Source organism: Candoia aspera, chromosome 1 (assembly GCF_035149785.1).
Source record: "Candoia aspera isolate rCanAsp1 chromosome 1, rCanAsp1.hap2, whole genome shotgun sequence".
NCBI lineage: Eukaryota > Metazoa > Chordata > Lepidosauria > Squamata > Boidae > Candoia > Candoia aspera.
The window spans coordinates 104,518,828-104,534,273 of NC_086153.1; the positions used below are offsets into that span (position 1 = coordinate 104,518,828).

A 15,446-nucleotide genomic window follows, 5' to 3' on the forward strand; every position below is an offset into this window, starting at 1 on the left:
TAGTTTTTTATTTTTATTTTTTCACCCTATAAGATTTCAGTTTGTTTTTCAATTGAATTGTACAGCTTGAATGTTATATTAAAGGTGGAAAAAATTCTGAAGTGATTTATCTTGGTCTGATTTTTTTACATCTCAAAAACCTGGCATTTTAACGGGTGTGTAGACTTTTTATATCCACCGTATGTAATTCAAGGGTTTGTGTTGATGATGGAATAAAACATGATTGAGTCAGTTATGCTGAGCTTAGCTCTACCCTTGATTCCAGTTGAATTCCAGCCCTGAGTGAATTCCAGCGAGAACAGGACTCTGATGACTGGACCTTGGCAGCCCACCTTCACGTTGCAGTCATAAACTAACTGAAGTTCTTGGGTACCAAGCAAACATTTTTGCTTGCTAGCATGCATGATCCAAAGCTGAAGGAAAGCACTGTCCACCATAACGGTATTTCACGGTGAAGAGATCTCCTTGAAGTGGAAGTGCCCAGTCCAAGGAGGAGAGACCAGACGGAACCCAGGACAAAAGGGATTGGGTCATCCCAGTATACACACTAGCGGCAGCAGCCAGAGCCTTGGTTCCAGTACAGGACTATCCTGGGTGGCCCCAGGCCATCCATTTTATTTTGGCATAACATGCTTGAAAAAGCAGGAGGAGGAAGAGGAAGGTGCTGTCTGATGGCTTGCCATTATTGTGGAACATGCTAATCTGCAGTTCGTTAGAAGAAGGCAAGATGAGAAATTAGGTGCGTCTGTGTTACGTGTTTTAAAAAGTCATGTCGGTGTACGTAAAGGAAAGTTTTAGGTGGGAAAAAAAATAATGGCAAACTTTTTTCATTTTCTAGCCAGTTCCCTGCTTGAAGATAAAAGCTAGCCCTGAACCTGAGCACTTTGGCAATACATAGAACAGTAGGAGATTTCAGGATGGTATGAAAGAGAAAAGTGTTGCTTTTTTCTTTCATCCCAATTCTTTTGCAAGCCTCAAACAATACTGCAAGATTCTTGTTTCTAGCTGGCTAAAGCCCTGAACAGGAAAAGTTCTTGTACAATGTGTAGTATCACTGCACCATTTTATTGTGGAACTTCTCTTGTATTTTCTGAAATTGCATTGTAGAATATAATCCATATATATTCAAAAGTTTACAGTATTCAGAAATGATAATTGAATGATGATGAAAGAGGGTTATAGTCATGATAGCTAATGCCATCTAATATTTGTTTTAATTGTGAAAAATCAAACAATGTGACAACATATGCATGTTTGACAACAGTTTCTTGGTTTCTTAGCCTGCAGTATTACTGCAGGGAAATCTAATGACAGAGGGAAAACTGTTTAAATATACTTTTATACTTTAATACTTGTCACATTTTAAAAAATAATAATCAGCCATATTATACAATCAGTGAGGTGTATTATGAATACAAACTTGAAAACAAGGAGCAGTATCTCTCAACAATATGCATGTTGTAACTCAACTCTATTATATAACTGAATCATGGATTTCCCGTAGTAGATTTTGAGTTTAGAAACAGGATTCTAAACTTGCTGTTTTCACGTTTTTATTTGTTCTTTGCAAATGCAGGACCATCTTTCAGAATGAACTTATATTTCATGCCCCAGACTTTTCACACACATAAAAAAGTTTAATCTTTTGACCTATGGCGTTGATCTCTGCTATTCTTTTATTTTTAAACTATGTTAATGACATGTAGCTATCTTGGATTAATTTAATCCAGTGTTTACACAAGTGAACAGATTTATTATGCAATCTGTATTTAATGCAGTTAACTTTCTTGCTATGTACTGTGCAATTCTAGAATGCTTCATCTATTGTACATAATTTATTGATTTTTTAAAAAGCTGTCTTATTTAATTATTTAATTGAAATATGGTTCTTTCTCATAAGTTAACAGTAGTTTTAAGTATTTCTAAACACCTGTCCCCAGGGTCTCATAATCAAAGAAAATGAAAGGGTTTGGAAGCTAAATTAGAAAAACTTAAATAAAAATTAAACTCTAAAAATAAAATCTATTTAAAGGGGGAAGCCTTTCATAAATAATCTGTTGAAAAAGTAATAACAGTTTCTAAATGTCTGTCAAAGAACTCAGTTGAGCTAAGTGTGGTGCAAAGCATAGATGTACTTTTGATTTCTCTGGGTCTCTAAGAGATACATTTTTCTATCAGATTTTGGAGTGACAGTATGCAGTTCTTAGGCTCCATAGCTCTAGAGTTTGCTTTCAAAGCACATAATCCTTTATTGTTAAAGGCTACTTCCTGTTATCTTTAGATTTTTCAAAAAATGCCTTTCAGCTTTGAATCCATCACAAATAACAGATTTTGGGATTGGCTTTTGATTACTAGTTTAAGATGGAAATAAAGTATTAGTGCATTTCAGTTATTTGACAGAAACCTATTTCTGCATTTTAATTACCACGTAATTGCTATTTTGAACTTTAAGTATTAATTAAAAATTGAAGTACACCTGGACATAGATTCTGAAAAGAAACTGTAAGATTTTCTGTTAATGCTATTGTGGCTTTAGAATATTTTGCTTAGATGGTTGAGGCAGTTGTGCTGAATATTTTCTCACAGAGACCCATCTTTGCTTTACCTTTGTTATTTTCCACCATCAGTTGCTGGTAAAGAAATACAGGCAGTTCCCAGTTTAAGAACGAGTTCTGTTCCAAAGCTGAGCACTAGCATAGTTGGGTGGTACAGATGTGACTTAACCACTGCTGTGGGGTTTTTTTGTTGTTGTTCTTTTTCTTCTTGCTCTAAATTATTAATGACTGATTTTTATAAGCAATTTTGCATTAGGCGCTAGAGCAGCATTAGGAGATACGTTCCTTTTTTGTCAATCTGTCCATGAACTGCTGCCTTGACCTTGTTTGGTAACTAAGATGGTCCTACATTATTTTCATGTATATCTTGCCATTAGCTATGCTATTTTGTTTGACAATATCATCTTAAAGGGAGGAACTGAGCTAGATGACAGAAGCTTTTATAAAAATTATCACTTATCTGGAATTCAACTTTACTAAAAAAAAATCCAACAGTATTAGCTTTTCAGTTTAGTTATGCATTAGCTACTACAGCGGCAATTAGTTTTATGGGAAATCCACAAATGCGTACTTGCCTGTATTTGTCATACGCATTGTGCATGTGCAGCATTTTTGTGGTTTATTTCAAAGTAATTCCCAGTAGTTTATACCATAAAAAGATAAGATATAAAAACCTAAGTGAAGCATCTGCAGAATACCTCAGTATTGATCTCCTGAAGCCTAGAGAACCCAGCTACTAGTATGTACAGAAAAACTGGCTACCTCTATTCCAAGAAATCCAAAAACCTGTTATTTCAACAAATAGGCAATAGGCAGATGGTGATCATTCAATGTGATTTGCTATGTGGAATGATAAAACAATTATCTGTGAAGAGATGCGATTGAGCGTCTACCTATTGGGATGCAAATGTGATATATGGGCAAAACCTTAAGCAGAAAGTACTTGAAGTAGTTTTAAAATCCAGGATTTTTTTTTACAGTTTATGCAATGTACTTGGTTTCTTAAAAATAATGAAGGTTATTTTTCTTCTTCTTTCTCTTCTATCCCCTGAGTTCTGTAGGGAGCATGTATTCTCTAATTTCATTTTGGTTTATAAATGCTATTCTGAGCCCCAAGTAGAGGTTTAAGTCAACTTTCCATTCAACCCATCTAGAAGGAACCAAGATGGGAAAAACTGGCATCAATTTTGAAAATAATAATAGAAAATTAAAGGGTTGGGTAGGTTTGTTTCAAAAGAACATAAAAGAACAAAATGATTTAAATTAAGACATTTAACTCAGTGAAAACTGTTTTTAAAATATATATTCATAATTTTTAAAATAGGTTTGCATATTGATTGATTGATATGGCCATTAAAACATGTTGAAATAAAATTAGGCTTCATTCTACATATTGGATACATTTTAAAACTATTTTTCTTTGCAAATGTATGCCTTTCTACACTGAGTTTAATAGTTCTCATTCTCATGTAAATGTGTATGAGATTACAGCTGAAACATTAAGTGTATTAACACATTTTTGTATTATTCTGGAAAATTTGCCTTGATGCTATTTCTTGTCCATGATTGTGATAATGGTGGTAGTATGGCAACCAAAAGTTACACACAAAAATGAAGGAGCAGTTTTTTTTCCCCACCTGTCCTTAACATTTTTTGCTTACTTAAGAATGCCCAGTTCTCACCAAGATGGATATACACGTGGATTCATCTTACAAATGAACAGTTCTTAAAAAACTGTTTTTAAAAGGAGGTTAATTTTGCTATATATAAGGATAAGCACTTGGATGATGAATTCATCCTTAATTATTTTTTTTGTCTGTCTTTTTCAGTATCTCAATAAGTTTTACGTGGTATCTTATGGTGTAAAAGCAACCCAAAGTAGCTTTCAAAAAATGTCTAAAAACACAAAATTACAGCATCTTGAGCCATTAATAAAAAAAACACTAATAAAAAAATTTAACAATATTGTTCCCAAAGTAAAACTGATATATAATTATTATCTTAAAAATAGCTAAAACATCTCTTGTGAGAAAGCTGCAGAGAACATATATTTCAGGTGCACCTAATAGCATACAGATTTATTGAACCCTAGTAGGAATCCATTCCATAGCCATTGAAGCTCTGTTGAAAAACAAGTCTGATTATTTTTATCATGGAGATGAGAAAAGCTTCAGTCGCTAAAATATATATATATAAAAAAATAAAGACAGCTAAGTATTTCTTAGTGGCTAAAAAATTAAAAAATGGAGACAGGTGTTCCTACCTCAGTTTCCCCCAAATACTCCCAATTTGTTGAGCAATAGTGCAATATCCATAAATTATTCAGTTATAACAAGCGTTTACAGTTTTGTCCATGAAATAAAATAACAGATGACAGAGTTGTAAATAAACAGAAGCATTCTATCACTCCTGATTTTATTTAAATTAAAAATGTCAACTACATCGACTATTCTTTGGTTATTTGGATATGTATTATGTCTCAAATTCATCTTCAGATGTTTTTTCTTGGAAAATATGAATGCACATATTTGCATGTGATGACAATAATAGAAAAATGGCTATAAATTATTCTGCACATTAGCTATCTTTACCACATCACTACAACCAAAACAGTGAAGTTTTTAGTGGCACTCTATAAACATTTCCTGATTTTCTGTACTATAATAGTTGCCATATGAAGCCATTTAAAGCTATATAAAGCCATATAACTTTCCACTCGAAACAGATCACACGATGATGGTAGCACATAAATGAATATTTCATAGTTCACATTCATTAAATAACATTTTTGTTGCTAATTATCAGTTTTAAAAATATTTGGCTTATTAAATTAACTACTTGGGAAGCAGGAATAAAATGGTATAAATAATTCTAATTTTAGAGCAGCTGCTTTCCTGCAATGTAATGGAAGGCTAACTACTTCTGGCTTTGTATAAGAAAGGAAAAATTGGCTGAAAAGCTTTAATAAAGTAAATTATACCATTTTATATTGATCTATCAAATAAGTCTGAAGTAGTAGTAATTATGAATCATTCTTGGAATCATCAGAAAATGTATAATACCTTCATGATATCACTCATTCTATTTTAAGTATCTGATGCAATTTATTATTTCATTAGCTTCTAGTTTCCCATTTAGAGGCCACGGTAAGCTAATAACGTGAGCTGTATACTGTCTTATTTTCCCTTATTTATTTATTTATTTATTTATTTAGTGGGAAGTCTGATCATAATCGTTCATTTAGCATATACGTTAGTGTAGATATAGGAACTTCAGCAAAGGATCGTTACCTTGTGCTGGAGCTTGAGCACCTCGATGATGCCATGAGCTAAACCGTGAAGGGCCACCCAAGACGGGAAGGTCATGACAGAGAGGTCAGACTAAATGCGATCCCTGGGGAAGGTAATGGCAACCCACCCCAGTATTCTTGCCGTGAAAACTAAATGGATCAGTACAACCAGAGATATGTCAGTATACCATCGGAAGATGAGACCCCTAGGTCGGAAGATGGTCAAAATGCTACTGGGGAGGAACAGAGGATGAGTTCAACTAGCCCCAGACGTGATGACGCAGCTAGCTCAAAGCCGAAAGGACGGCTAGCGGCCGACGGTGCTGGTGGTGAGCGGCGAATCTGATGATGTTATTGATGAGATGTCAAGATTAAAGATAGACATTTTGGGTGTCAGTGAACTGAAATGGACTGGAATGGGCCACTTCACATCAAATGACCACCAGATCTACTACTGTGAACAAGAGGACCACAGAAGAAATGGAGTAGCCTTCATAATTAATAGTAAAGTGGCTAAAGGAGTGCTTGGATACAATCCAAAAAACAATAGAATGATCTCAATTCGAATTAAGGGCAAGCCATCTAACATCACAGTGATCCAAATATACGCCCCAACCACAGATGCTGAAGAAGCTGAGGTAGAGCAGTTCTATGAGGATCTGCAGCACCTACTGGACAACATGCCTAAAAGAGATGTTATTTTCATCATGGGAGACTGGAATGCTAAGGTGGGCAGTCAAATGACACCTGGAATTACAGGTAAGCATGGTCTGGGAGAACAAAACGAAGCAGGATATAGGCTGATAGAATTTTGCCAAGACAACTCACTCTGCATCACATATACTCTCTTCCAACAACCTAAGAGACGGCTTTATACGTGGACTTCACCAGATGGACAACACCGAAATCAGATTGACTACATCCTTTGCAGCCAAAGGTGGCGGACATCTATACAGTCGGTAAAAACAAGACCTGGAGCTGGCTGTAGTTCAGATCACGAACTTCTTCTTGCACAATTTAGGATCAGACTAAAGAGATTAGGGAAGACCCACAGATCAGCTAGATATGAGCTCACTAATATTCCTAAGGAATATGCAGTGGAGGTGAAGAATCAATTTAAGGGACTGGACTTAGTAGATAGGGTCCCGGAAGAACTATGGAGCCATCTAAGTTCACAACATTGTCCAGGAGGCGGCAACAAAATACATCCCAAAGAAAGAGAAAACCAAGAAGGCAAAATGGCTGTCTGCTGAGACACTAGAAGTAGCCCAAGAAAGAAGGAAAGCAAAAGGCAACAGTGATAGGGGGAGATATGCCCAATTAAATGCAAAATTCCAGAGGTTAGCCAGAAGAGATAAGGAATTATTTTTAAACAAGCAATGCGCGGAAGTGGAAGAAGACAATAGAATAGGAAGGACAAGAGACCTCTTCCAGAAAATTAGAACCATCGGAGGTAAATTCCAGGCAAAAATGGGTATGATCAAAAACAAAGATGGCAAGGACCTAACAGAAGAAGAAGAGATCAAGAAAAGGTGGCAAGAATATACAGAAGACCTGTATAGGAAGGATAACAATATTGGGGATAGCTTTGATGATGTGGTCAGTGAGCTAGAGCCAGACATCCTGAAGAGTGAAGTTGAATGGGCCTTAAGAAGCATTGCTAATAACAAGGCAGCAGGAGACGACGGCATCCCAGCTGAACTGTTCAAAATCTTGCAAGATGATGCTGTCAAGGTAATGCATGCTATATGCCAGCAAATTTGGAAAACACAAGAATGGCCATCAGACTGGAAAAAATCAACTTATATCCCCATACCAAAAAAGGGAAACACTAAAGAATGTTCAAACTATCGAACAGTGGCACTCATCTCACATGCCAGTAAGGTAATGCTCAAGATCCTGCAAGGTAGACTTCAGCAATTCATGGAGCGAGAATTGCCAGATGTACAAGCTGGGTTTAGAAAAGGCAGAGGAACTAGAGACCAAATTGCCAATATCCGCTGGATAATGGAAAAAGCCAGGGAGTTTCAGAAAAACATCTATTTCTGTTTTACTGACTATTCTAAAGCCTTTGACTGTGTGGACCATAACAAATTCTGGCAAGTTCTTGGTGGTATGAGGATACCAAGTCATCTTGTCTGCCTCCTGAAGAATCTGTATAATGACCAAGTAGCAACAGTAGGAACAGACCACGGAACAATGGACTGGTTTAAGATTGGGAAAGGAGTACGGCAGGGCTGTATACTCTCACCCTCCCTATTCAACTTGTACGCAGAACACATCATGCAACAAGCTGGCCTTGAGGAATCCAAGGCTGGAGTTAAAATCGCTGGAAGAAACATTAACAATCTGAGATATGCAGATGATACCACTTTGATGGCTGAAAGCAAAGAGGAACTGAGGAGCCTTATGATGAAGGTGAAAGAAGAAAGTGCAAACGCTGGCTTGTAGCTAAACCTCAAAAAAACCAAGATTATGGCAACCAGCTTGATTGATAACTGGCAAATAGAGGGAGAAAATGTAGAAGCAGTGAAAGACTTTGTATTTCTAGGTGTGAAGATTACTGCAGATGCTGACTGCAGTCAGGAAATCAGAAGACGCTTAATCCTTGGGAGAAGAGCAATGACAAATCTCGATAAAATAATTAAGACCAGAGACATCACACTGACAGCAAAGGTCCACATAGTTAAAACAATGGTGTTCCCCATAGTAACATATGGCTGCGAGAGCTGGACCATAGGGACGGCTGAGCGAAGGAAAATAGATGCTTTGGAACTGTGGTGTTGGAGGAAAATTCTGAGAGTGCCTTGGACTGCAAGAAGATCCAACCAGTCCATCCTCCAGGAAATCAAGCCAGACTGCTCACTTGAGGGAATGATATTAAAGGCAAAACTGAAATACTTTGGCCACATAATGAGAAGACAGGACACCCTGGAGAAGATGCTGATGCTAGGGAGAGTGGAAGGCAAAAGGAAGAGGGGCCGACCAAGGGCAAGATGGATAGATGATATTCTAGAGGTGACGGACTCATCCCTGGGGGAGCTGGGGGTGTTGACGACCGACAGGAAGCTCTGGCGTGGGCTGGTCCATGAAGTCACGAAGAGTCGGAAGCGACTAAACGAATAAACAACAACAGATTTAGGAATTGGGAGCCAATCTGGTGCAGTAGATAAAAGCACCAGGCTAGAAACCAGGAGATTGTGAATTCCAGGCCATCTTTAGACATAAAGCTAGCTAGATGACTTTGCGCCAGTCATTCTCTCTCAGCCCTAGGAAAAAGGCAAGGGCAAACCACTTCCAAAAATGTTGCCAAGAAAACTACATGGACTTATCCTGGCAGAGTGCCCAGGAGTCAAGACTGACTCAAAGGTGTACAGCATGGACACACACACACAGATTTATGAGTGACAAAAGGAATCATTATTTTGTGGATTGCTTTCAAGTTTCTGAAGAAGTTCTAGTCATTAGGGTGTTTCCTCTCTGCAGCCTTCAGAAAAGTAGCCCTCTTGTTGAAGAAGAATATTGTATTTTGAATTCTAATTCATTTGTGCAATGTCCAGCATGTTTTATAGTATCATGGTGATTGGTGATGCTTACTAAGATTAATAAATGCTCAGCTTTATGATTAGCTAAATGAAATGTACGTTGCTGTATTTTGATAATGTTCATAAAAATATACATTCTAGAATACACTTGAAATGAACACTGTAAATGTAATTTAAATTTGCAGTATGAAATAGTTTTGAAATTGAAAATCAAGGTATTCTGAAACAGGAGATTGTAGATTTTTAAAATCATATTTATATTCTGAGAATACAATTATATATTTAATAAATTGTTTTATACTGTTGAGATGTTCCTTATCAAATATAACTTCTGGTAAATTACACGTGTAAAAAATTCTTGTCCACTTTGATCAATCTTGTGTGCTGTGTTGGCTTTACAAGTCAGAGTCCATGCATCTACAGTTTGTATTAGTTTTTCAGATCAGTATTGGACTGGGAAAAGATTGTTCCAACCAAATAGATTTGGTTTCCCCAATCAAATGATGACGATGTCCAATAATTTATGAAATTCAACTGTTTGATGGTCATGTAGTCCTTCCTGAAAAATCTTGCTCTCTTCTCAGATACTAGTGGCCCATAACCCATTTCAGACAAGATATTTGAAAATGTGGTGCCAGTAGCTGCTTGTCTAGACCCATTTCCATTTAGATGGAGATCTGTTTTTCAACCTGAAATAATATTGCCAACCCTTTATCCAGGCCTTTGTTGTGACTTTTCTTGGGAGAAGAATAATGGGAATGCAGCCTGCTACTTTTGCTTGACCTCCCAGCTGTTTTTGATATCATTGACCATAGTATCGTACCACAGAAGATTACCTCTGAGAGTTAAAGGTTAGGGCACTTTTCTAGAGTACTTCCATTTCTATTTCCAGGGTCAATTGGTAATGGATAGTATTGAGTAAAATTTTAAAAAGAATTTACTATCTTGTCCTCAGTGCCATTTAATGTCTGCAGGTAGGTGCAGTTACCGGGAGATGCAGAGTGTCATGTAATTTGTATTATGAGAGTCTGAGGTTCAACAGAATGATGTCTGAGTGCTGTGATGGATTGAGTGAGGCCAAAAAACTGATAGCGTGAGGTCCAATGAGTGGATGTTTTCACAGTCCAGGGAATAGGAATTTTACTTACCATAGATAGGATAACACTTGTCCTTCTACATATTTGATCATTATGTATTTTTGCCACTGTACTTAAAACAGATGTCAGACCCTCAGCATGCAAATATCTGAATCCCTCCTAAAAACTGGCATTAAATTGAGTATTTTCCAGTCCTCTGGTATAGAAGTGACATACACAAACCCAAATGTAAATATAAATAAATATAAATAGTGTAATGCCACATATTTTTTGTTAAAAGATCAACAAATTGACATTTGAATTCAGCATGATTTCAGTTTCCTAATTTGTTAGTAGAGATGAGAATGTAATCTCGTGTTACCACCCAGGATCTTCTCACACAAACATTGGGACTAGTCTGAGCGCATTCACAGATAATCATGATAAAGTGTTATCTACATTTATTGTGAAGTGCTATTTAACAGTTTTAAGTGGAGAAGTTAAACACTAAATCTAGAATGTCTGTCTTTACAGCAGGTTTTCTATCAATGATTTATGGTTTCTTTTCCATATATTCTTTGCTACCTCTGAGCAACTTAGGGTGGGAAAATTATTGTTTTTTTCACTTTTTATTTAAAAAATTGCATGGTTATTTAGAACCTTACAGTTAAACCGAGTCATTTACGCTATTAAGTCCAATGTGTTGCTCAGTGCACAAATCCAAATTAAAGCATTTCTGAAAGATGACTGTCTAGCCCCCATTTAAACAGATCCAATGAAGAGAAGCCCACCTTTTCTTTAGGTAGGTAGTCCTATTGCCAAATTCTTTTATGTTGGAAAGGTTTTCTTTTTCCTAGCATTCAGCTGGAATCTGTCTTCATGATAGCTAAATCCATTATTTCATGTTTTACAACATAGAATAATGAAAAACAGCTCTTTAACAGCTCTGCATGATATCCTTTCAATTACTTGAAGGGTGTTATTTCATTCTCCCTTAGTTTTTCTCCTCTGAATGCTAAACATATCCAGCTCCTTCAGTCTCTCTTCATATATTTAGTTTCTTGTCCCCTGATCATCCTCACTTTCCTTGTCTGAATCCACTTAAACTATAGTGCTTCATAATTGTCTTACCAAAGCAGAATAAAATGGAAAGGTTATTTGCCGCGATTTGAAAATTATATCTCTGTTGATGCTGCCTAAATTGTACTTGCCTGTTTTTAAGCCTCTTCATAATGCTGGCTCATATTCAGTTTGCAATTAGTTACTATTCTAGGAACTCCCTTTTTTACCCCCAAAACAATGCTCCTATGAGATATGCTTGTCTGAGTGAGAATGACTGGCTGGAAGTCCTCCAATGAGCTTCCATTTCCGTGGCTGAGGATGAACTTGAGTCTTGTCTCCCAGGTTCTAATCCAACATTTTAACTGCCACATCACACTGGCTCTCTTATGGCATCCCAGTTAATACCTCATTCCAGTTTGATAAGGAACTATTGATGATCAGTCTTTTGCCATTTTCAAACTAGCTATGTATTCACTTATTTGTCATGCTATCCAGCCCTCAATTAGCTTACTAATCAAAATGTCATATGATACTTCATCAGTGCTTTGATGAAATTAAAATATATTGTTTCCATAGCATTCCCCAATTTACTAAGGAAGTTACCTGATCAGAAATGTTAATCTGGCAACACTTGCTCTTTACAAATTTATGGTGATTTCTAGTACTTACTGCATTATTTATAAGAGTGTTTCTTAAAGTGTGGTCCTAGGATCCCTGAAGGTCCCCCAAGACCAGCCCAGGGGTCCACAAAATCAAAACTATTTGCCAGCCTATGTTGAAAAATAACACAATATTAAAATCCCATCAATCGATCATGAGAAGCAGTGGTGGCAGCAAATGCATCAATTTTAATTTCTAATATGGTAAATATTGATAAATATAACCCATACAAACAAAAGCTCTTTTGGAGTCCTTCATAATCTTTAAAAGTGGGCAGGGGTCCTGAGAGAAAAAAGTCTAAGAAACACTGGTTTATAAGGTGAATCGCTGTAGGATTTGCTCTAGAATTTTCTCAGATGTTGATATCAGATATATTAATGTTTAGTTTCCCAGAATGAAGGACAATATTTACCCTCCTCAGATCATCTGCCACTTCACCTTTTCTCCAGACTTTTTAAAATATAATTGATAATGGTTCAGCTAGACCATCATTTCGTTCCTTTAGTACCCTAGGATGGAATTTTATGGCCCTGGAGATTTAAACTCATTCAAAATAAACATATTTCTTACGAATTTTAAGTTTGGCTCTTGCCCTTTCACAACTGACTGATATAGAACTATAAAATGTAAGTACTCCCAGCTTCACAACCAATGAATGAATAGTACAGCGGCTCAGTGCAAAACAGTACAAGATTTCTATATTTTTAATAGTTCTATAAGGAAATTATCATATAAGCACTAACTGAAATTTCCAAATAAGTACGGAAAATGCAGGAGCTCTGTCCCCTTTTGCATCTGACTTGCAACTTTTCACAGGTACCTTAATTGTATTTTCAAGTGTTCGTCATCCTTTATACATCTTACTTGGAAACAAGCAACACTGAACTATATTATAATTTGCTGTTCTATCTTTTCACAGGCCCATCAGCTGCTTGATATTTCAGGATGCCACTGGTAAAGAGAAACATAGACCCCAGATATCTTTGCCATACAGCTCTGCCACGAGGCATCAAGAATGAACTGGAATGTGTTACCAATATTTCCTTGGCAAACATAATAAGACAGCTGAGCAGTCTAAGTAAGTATCTAATTTATTAAGAAATAATGAATTTTAAGGGTACATTTCATATGGCCAAATCTGAGTGGCTGTACCCCAGATCCTATTTCATCATGTCCATCTCTTTATTTTTTTTAAAGATGATTTGTTGTCCCATCCCTTGTGTATTTTAAAAAATGTTCTATGTGTAGCTTTATTGTTGAATATGATTGTCATAATAGAATTCACATTTCAGAGGCTTTACAAAATTTATATAAAAAGTATTGAGTGTATATAAAGTATTACATTTGAATTGCACTTTTCTTTCTTTTCTTCCTTCACATCTTTTTTCTCTTTGCACATTTTACTCTTTTTTTCTATTCTTTCTTTTAGTTTGTATTAGTTTTTACTATTATAATTATAATCTTTAATAAAATTACTATTTTAAAAAAGCATTGCACTGAAATGCATAGTTATATTCCACTAACATGACAATGAAGTCTGACTTGATACTGTTGATTAATAGAATTCTGCAATAATAAAACTCCTACTAACTGATATGCATGTGAAAAGTTCTACATGTTGGTGAGGTCTGGGGTGGGTGACAGCTCAAAGAGGATCGCAGAGGCGATTTTAGTATCTTATCATCAAGTGTGAAGTCTCACATCAGGGGTTTTGCTTGCGTTCAACAAGCGCTCTAGCTTTCTCTGTTGTATATTACCAAGGCATACCATTGATCTCTGTATAATTGCATCCTGACTGAGACTATCTAATTCAACATTGCCATCTTGTTGTTTGAGTATAAACAGATGCATCTCTTTACCCCGGCCCCCCCAGTCAATAAGCTTGATACTCATCCATGCATGTGGTATGCAGAGACCATGAAGAACAGGTTGCTTACCTGTAACTTTGGTTCTTGAAGGGATCACATGTACATTCAGATGAATCAACTGCTTTTTCCCCCAGCCTTTCAGTGGTTATGCCTGCTATCTAGGCTGTGCCAGCAGTCTAATAGGAACCTGAGATGAAAGGCAGAAACTGCACCCAGAAGCACAGAGCAGAATGTTTCCTGCCTAAAAGCCTGCTCCACCTATACAGAAGGTCCTGGAAGAGGTTGTGTGCAGGCGCATCATCTGTTTCTGTGAATGCAGAAATAACCTCTCAAAGAACCACAGTAAATAACCTCCTACAGCCATTAACTTAGAGTCAGAGGAAATAGAAGATAATTTAGCTTTAGGTTTATGTGTGATTTCATTAGTATAGCCAGGGCTGAGTGATCCCAGGGGTAGACATGACATGTAGTCCAGGTGGATCCCCAGCCACACTGCCAGATAGGCAGTGTTAGCAACAAGGAAGAGGCTGCATAGCCAGCCATTAAAAGAAAGCAGTATATTGGCTAGCAAGTTAAGAGGATAGGAAGGTGTCTTTAATATGGCTCTTTTCTACCACACTGATAAAAATCACATGGTGACCTGGGGAGACATGTCTAATGAGAACACTGAAGAGATGAGAAGGAAGGTTTTAGAATCTTTCAGAGGTTCTGTGCCCCAAAGACAGTGTCTAATAGGGCCATTTGGCTGCTAACATAAGGAAAAATACCTTTTGCTTAAAAGTGATGTCTGGCTGCAGCCTTCACTAGTTGACTAGTGCATCTTGAATGACGGTGATAGCTGGGGAGGCAGCATTGGTAGTATTAGTCAGCAGAGGAGAGGAGGTGACAGAATGTGAGGGAAGGAGGAAAACACAGAAAGAGTCTTAGTAGATCATATCAGCAGCTCATCTGGTCCAGTAGTGGCCAGCCGGATCCATTCATGAACTTCATAAATGTATATAAATCCCTTTGGTTGGATACTGCAATGTGCTGTACATAGGGCTGCCTGTAAAAATCCCATTCAGAAACTACAGTTAGTTCAAAATACAGCAGTCCATCGGTTAACTGGGGCTAGATACCGTGAACATATTATATCTGTGTTTCAGGCCCTGAATTGATTTCCTGGGTGCAATTTAAAGTGCTGATTTTAACCTATAAAGTCCTATGTGGCTTGACACCAAGATACCTTCAGGACCACCCTTTTAACCACAATCAACCATCCAATGCAAATTGGGGGAAATTGCTGACAGTCCCTCCCTCACTGTCACAAAGTAAGGGGAGCTGAGACTAGGAGGAGTTGCTTCTCTATTGAAGCCCGTGTCTTGTGGAATAGCCCTCTAGAGAAAGTCTGT

At 37.0% G+C, this 15,446-nt stretch overlaps 1 protein-coding gene across 1 annotated transcript in view; it reads left to right on the top strand.

Annotated features, from left to right (window-relative positions):
* WASF1 (WASP family member 1) overlaps nucleotides 1–15,446 on the top strand; it is a 51,013-nt gene that overhangs the window by 12,936 nt on the left and 22,631 nt on the right. The window contains exon 2 of the mRNA XM_063311244.1: nucleotides 13,107–13,265. Within this exon, the coding sequence (XP_063167314.1) occupies nucleotides 13,133–13,265 (133 nt within the window). The 5' untranslated portion in view covers nucleotides 13,107–13,132. The remainder of the gene's footprint in view (nucleotides 1–13,106; nucleotides 13,266–15,446) is intronic.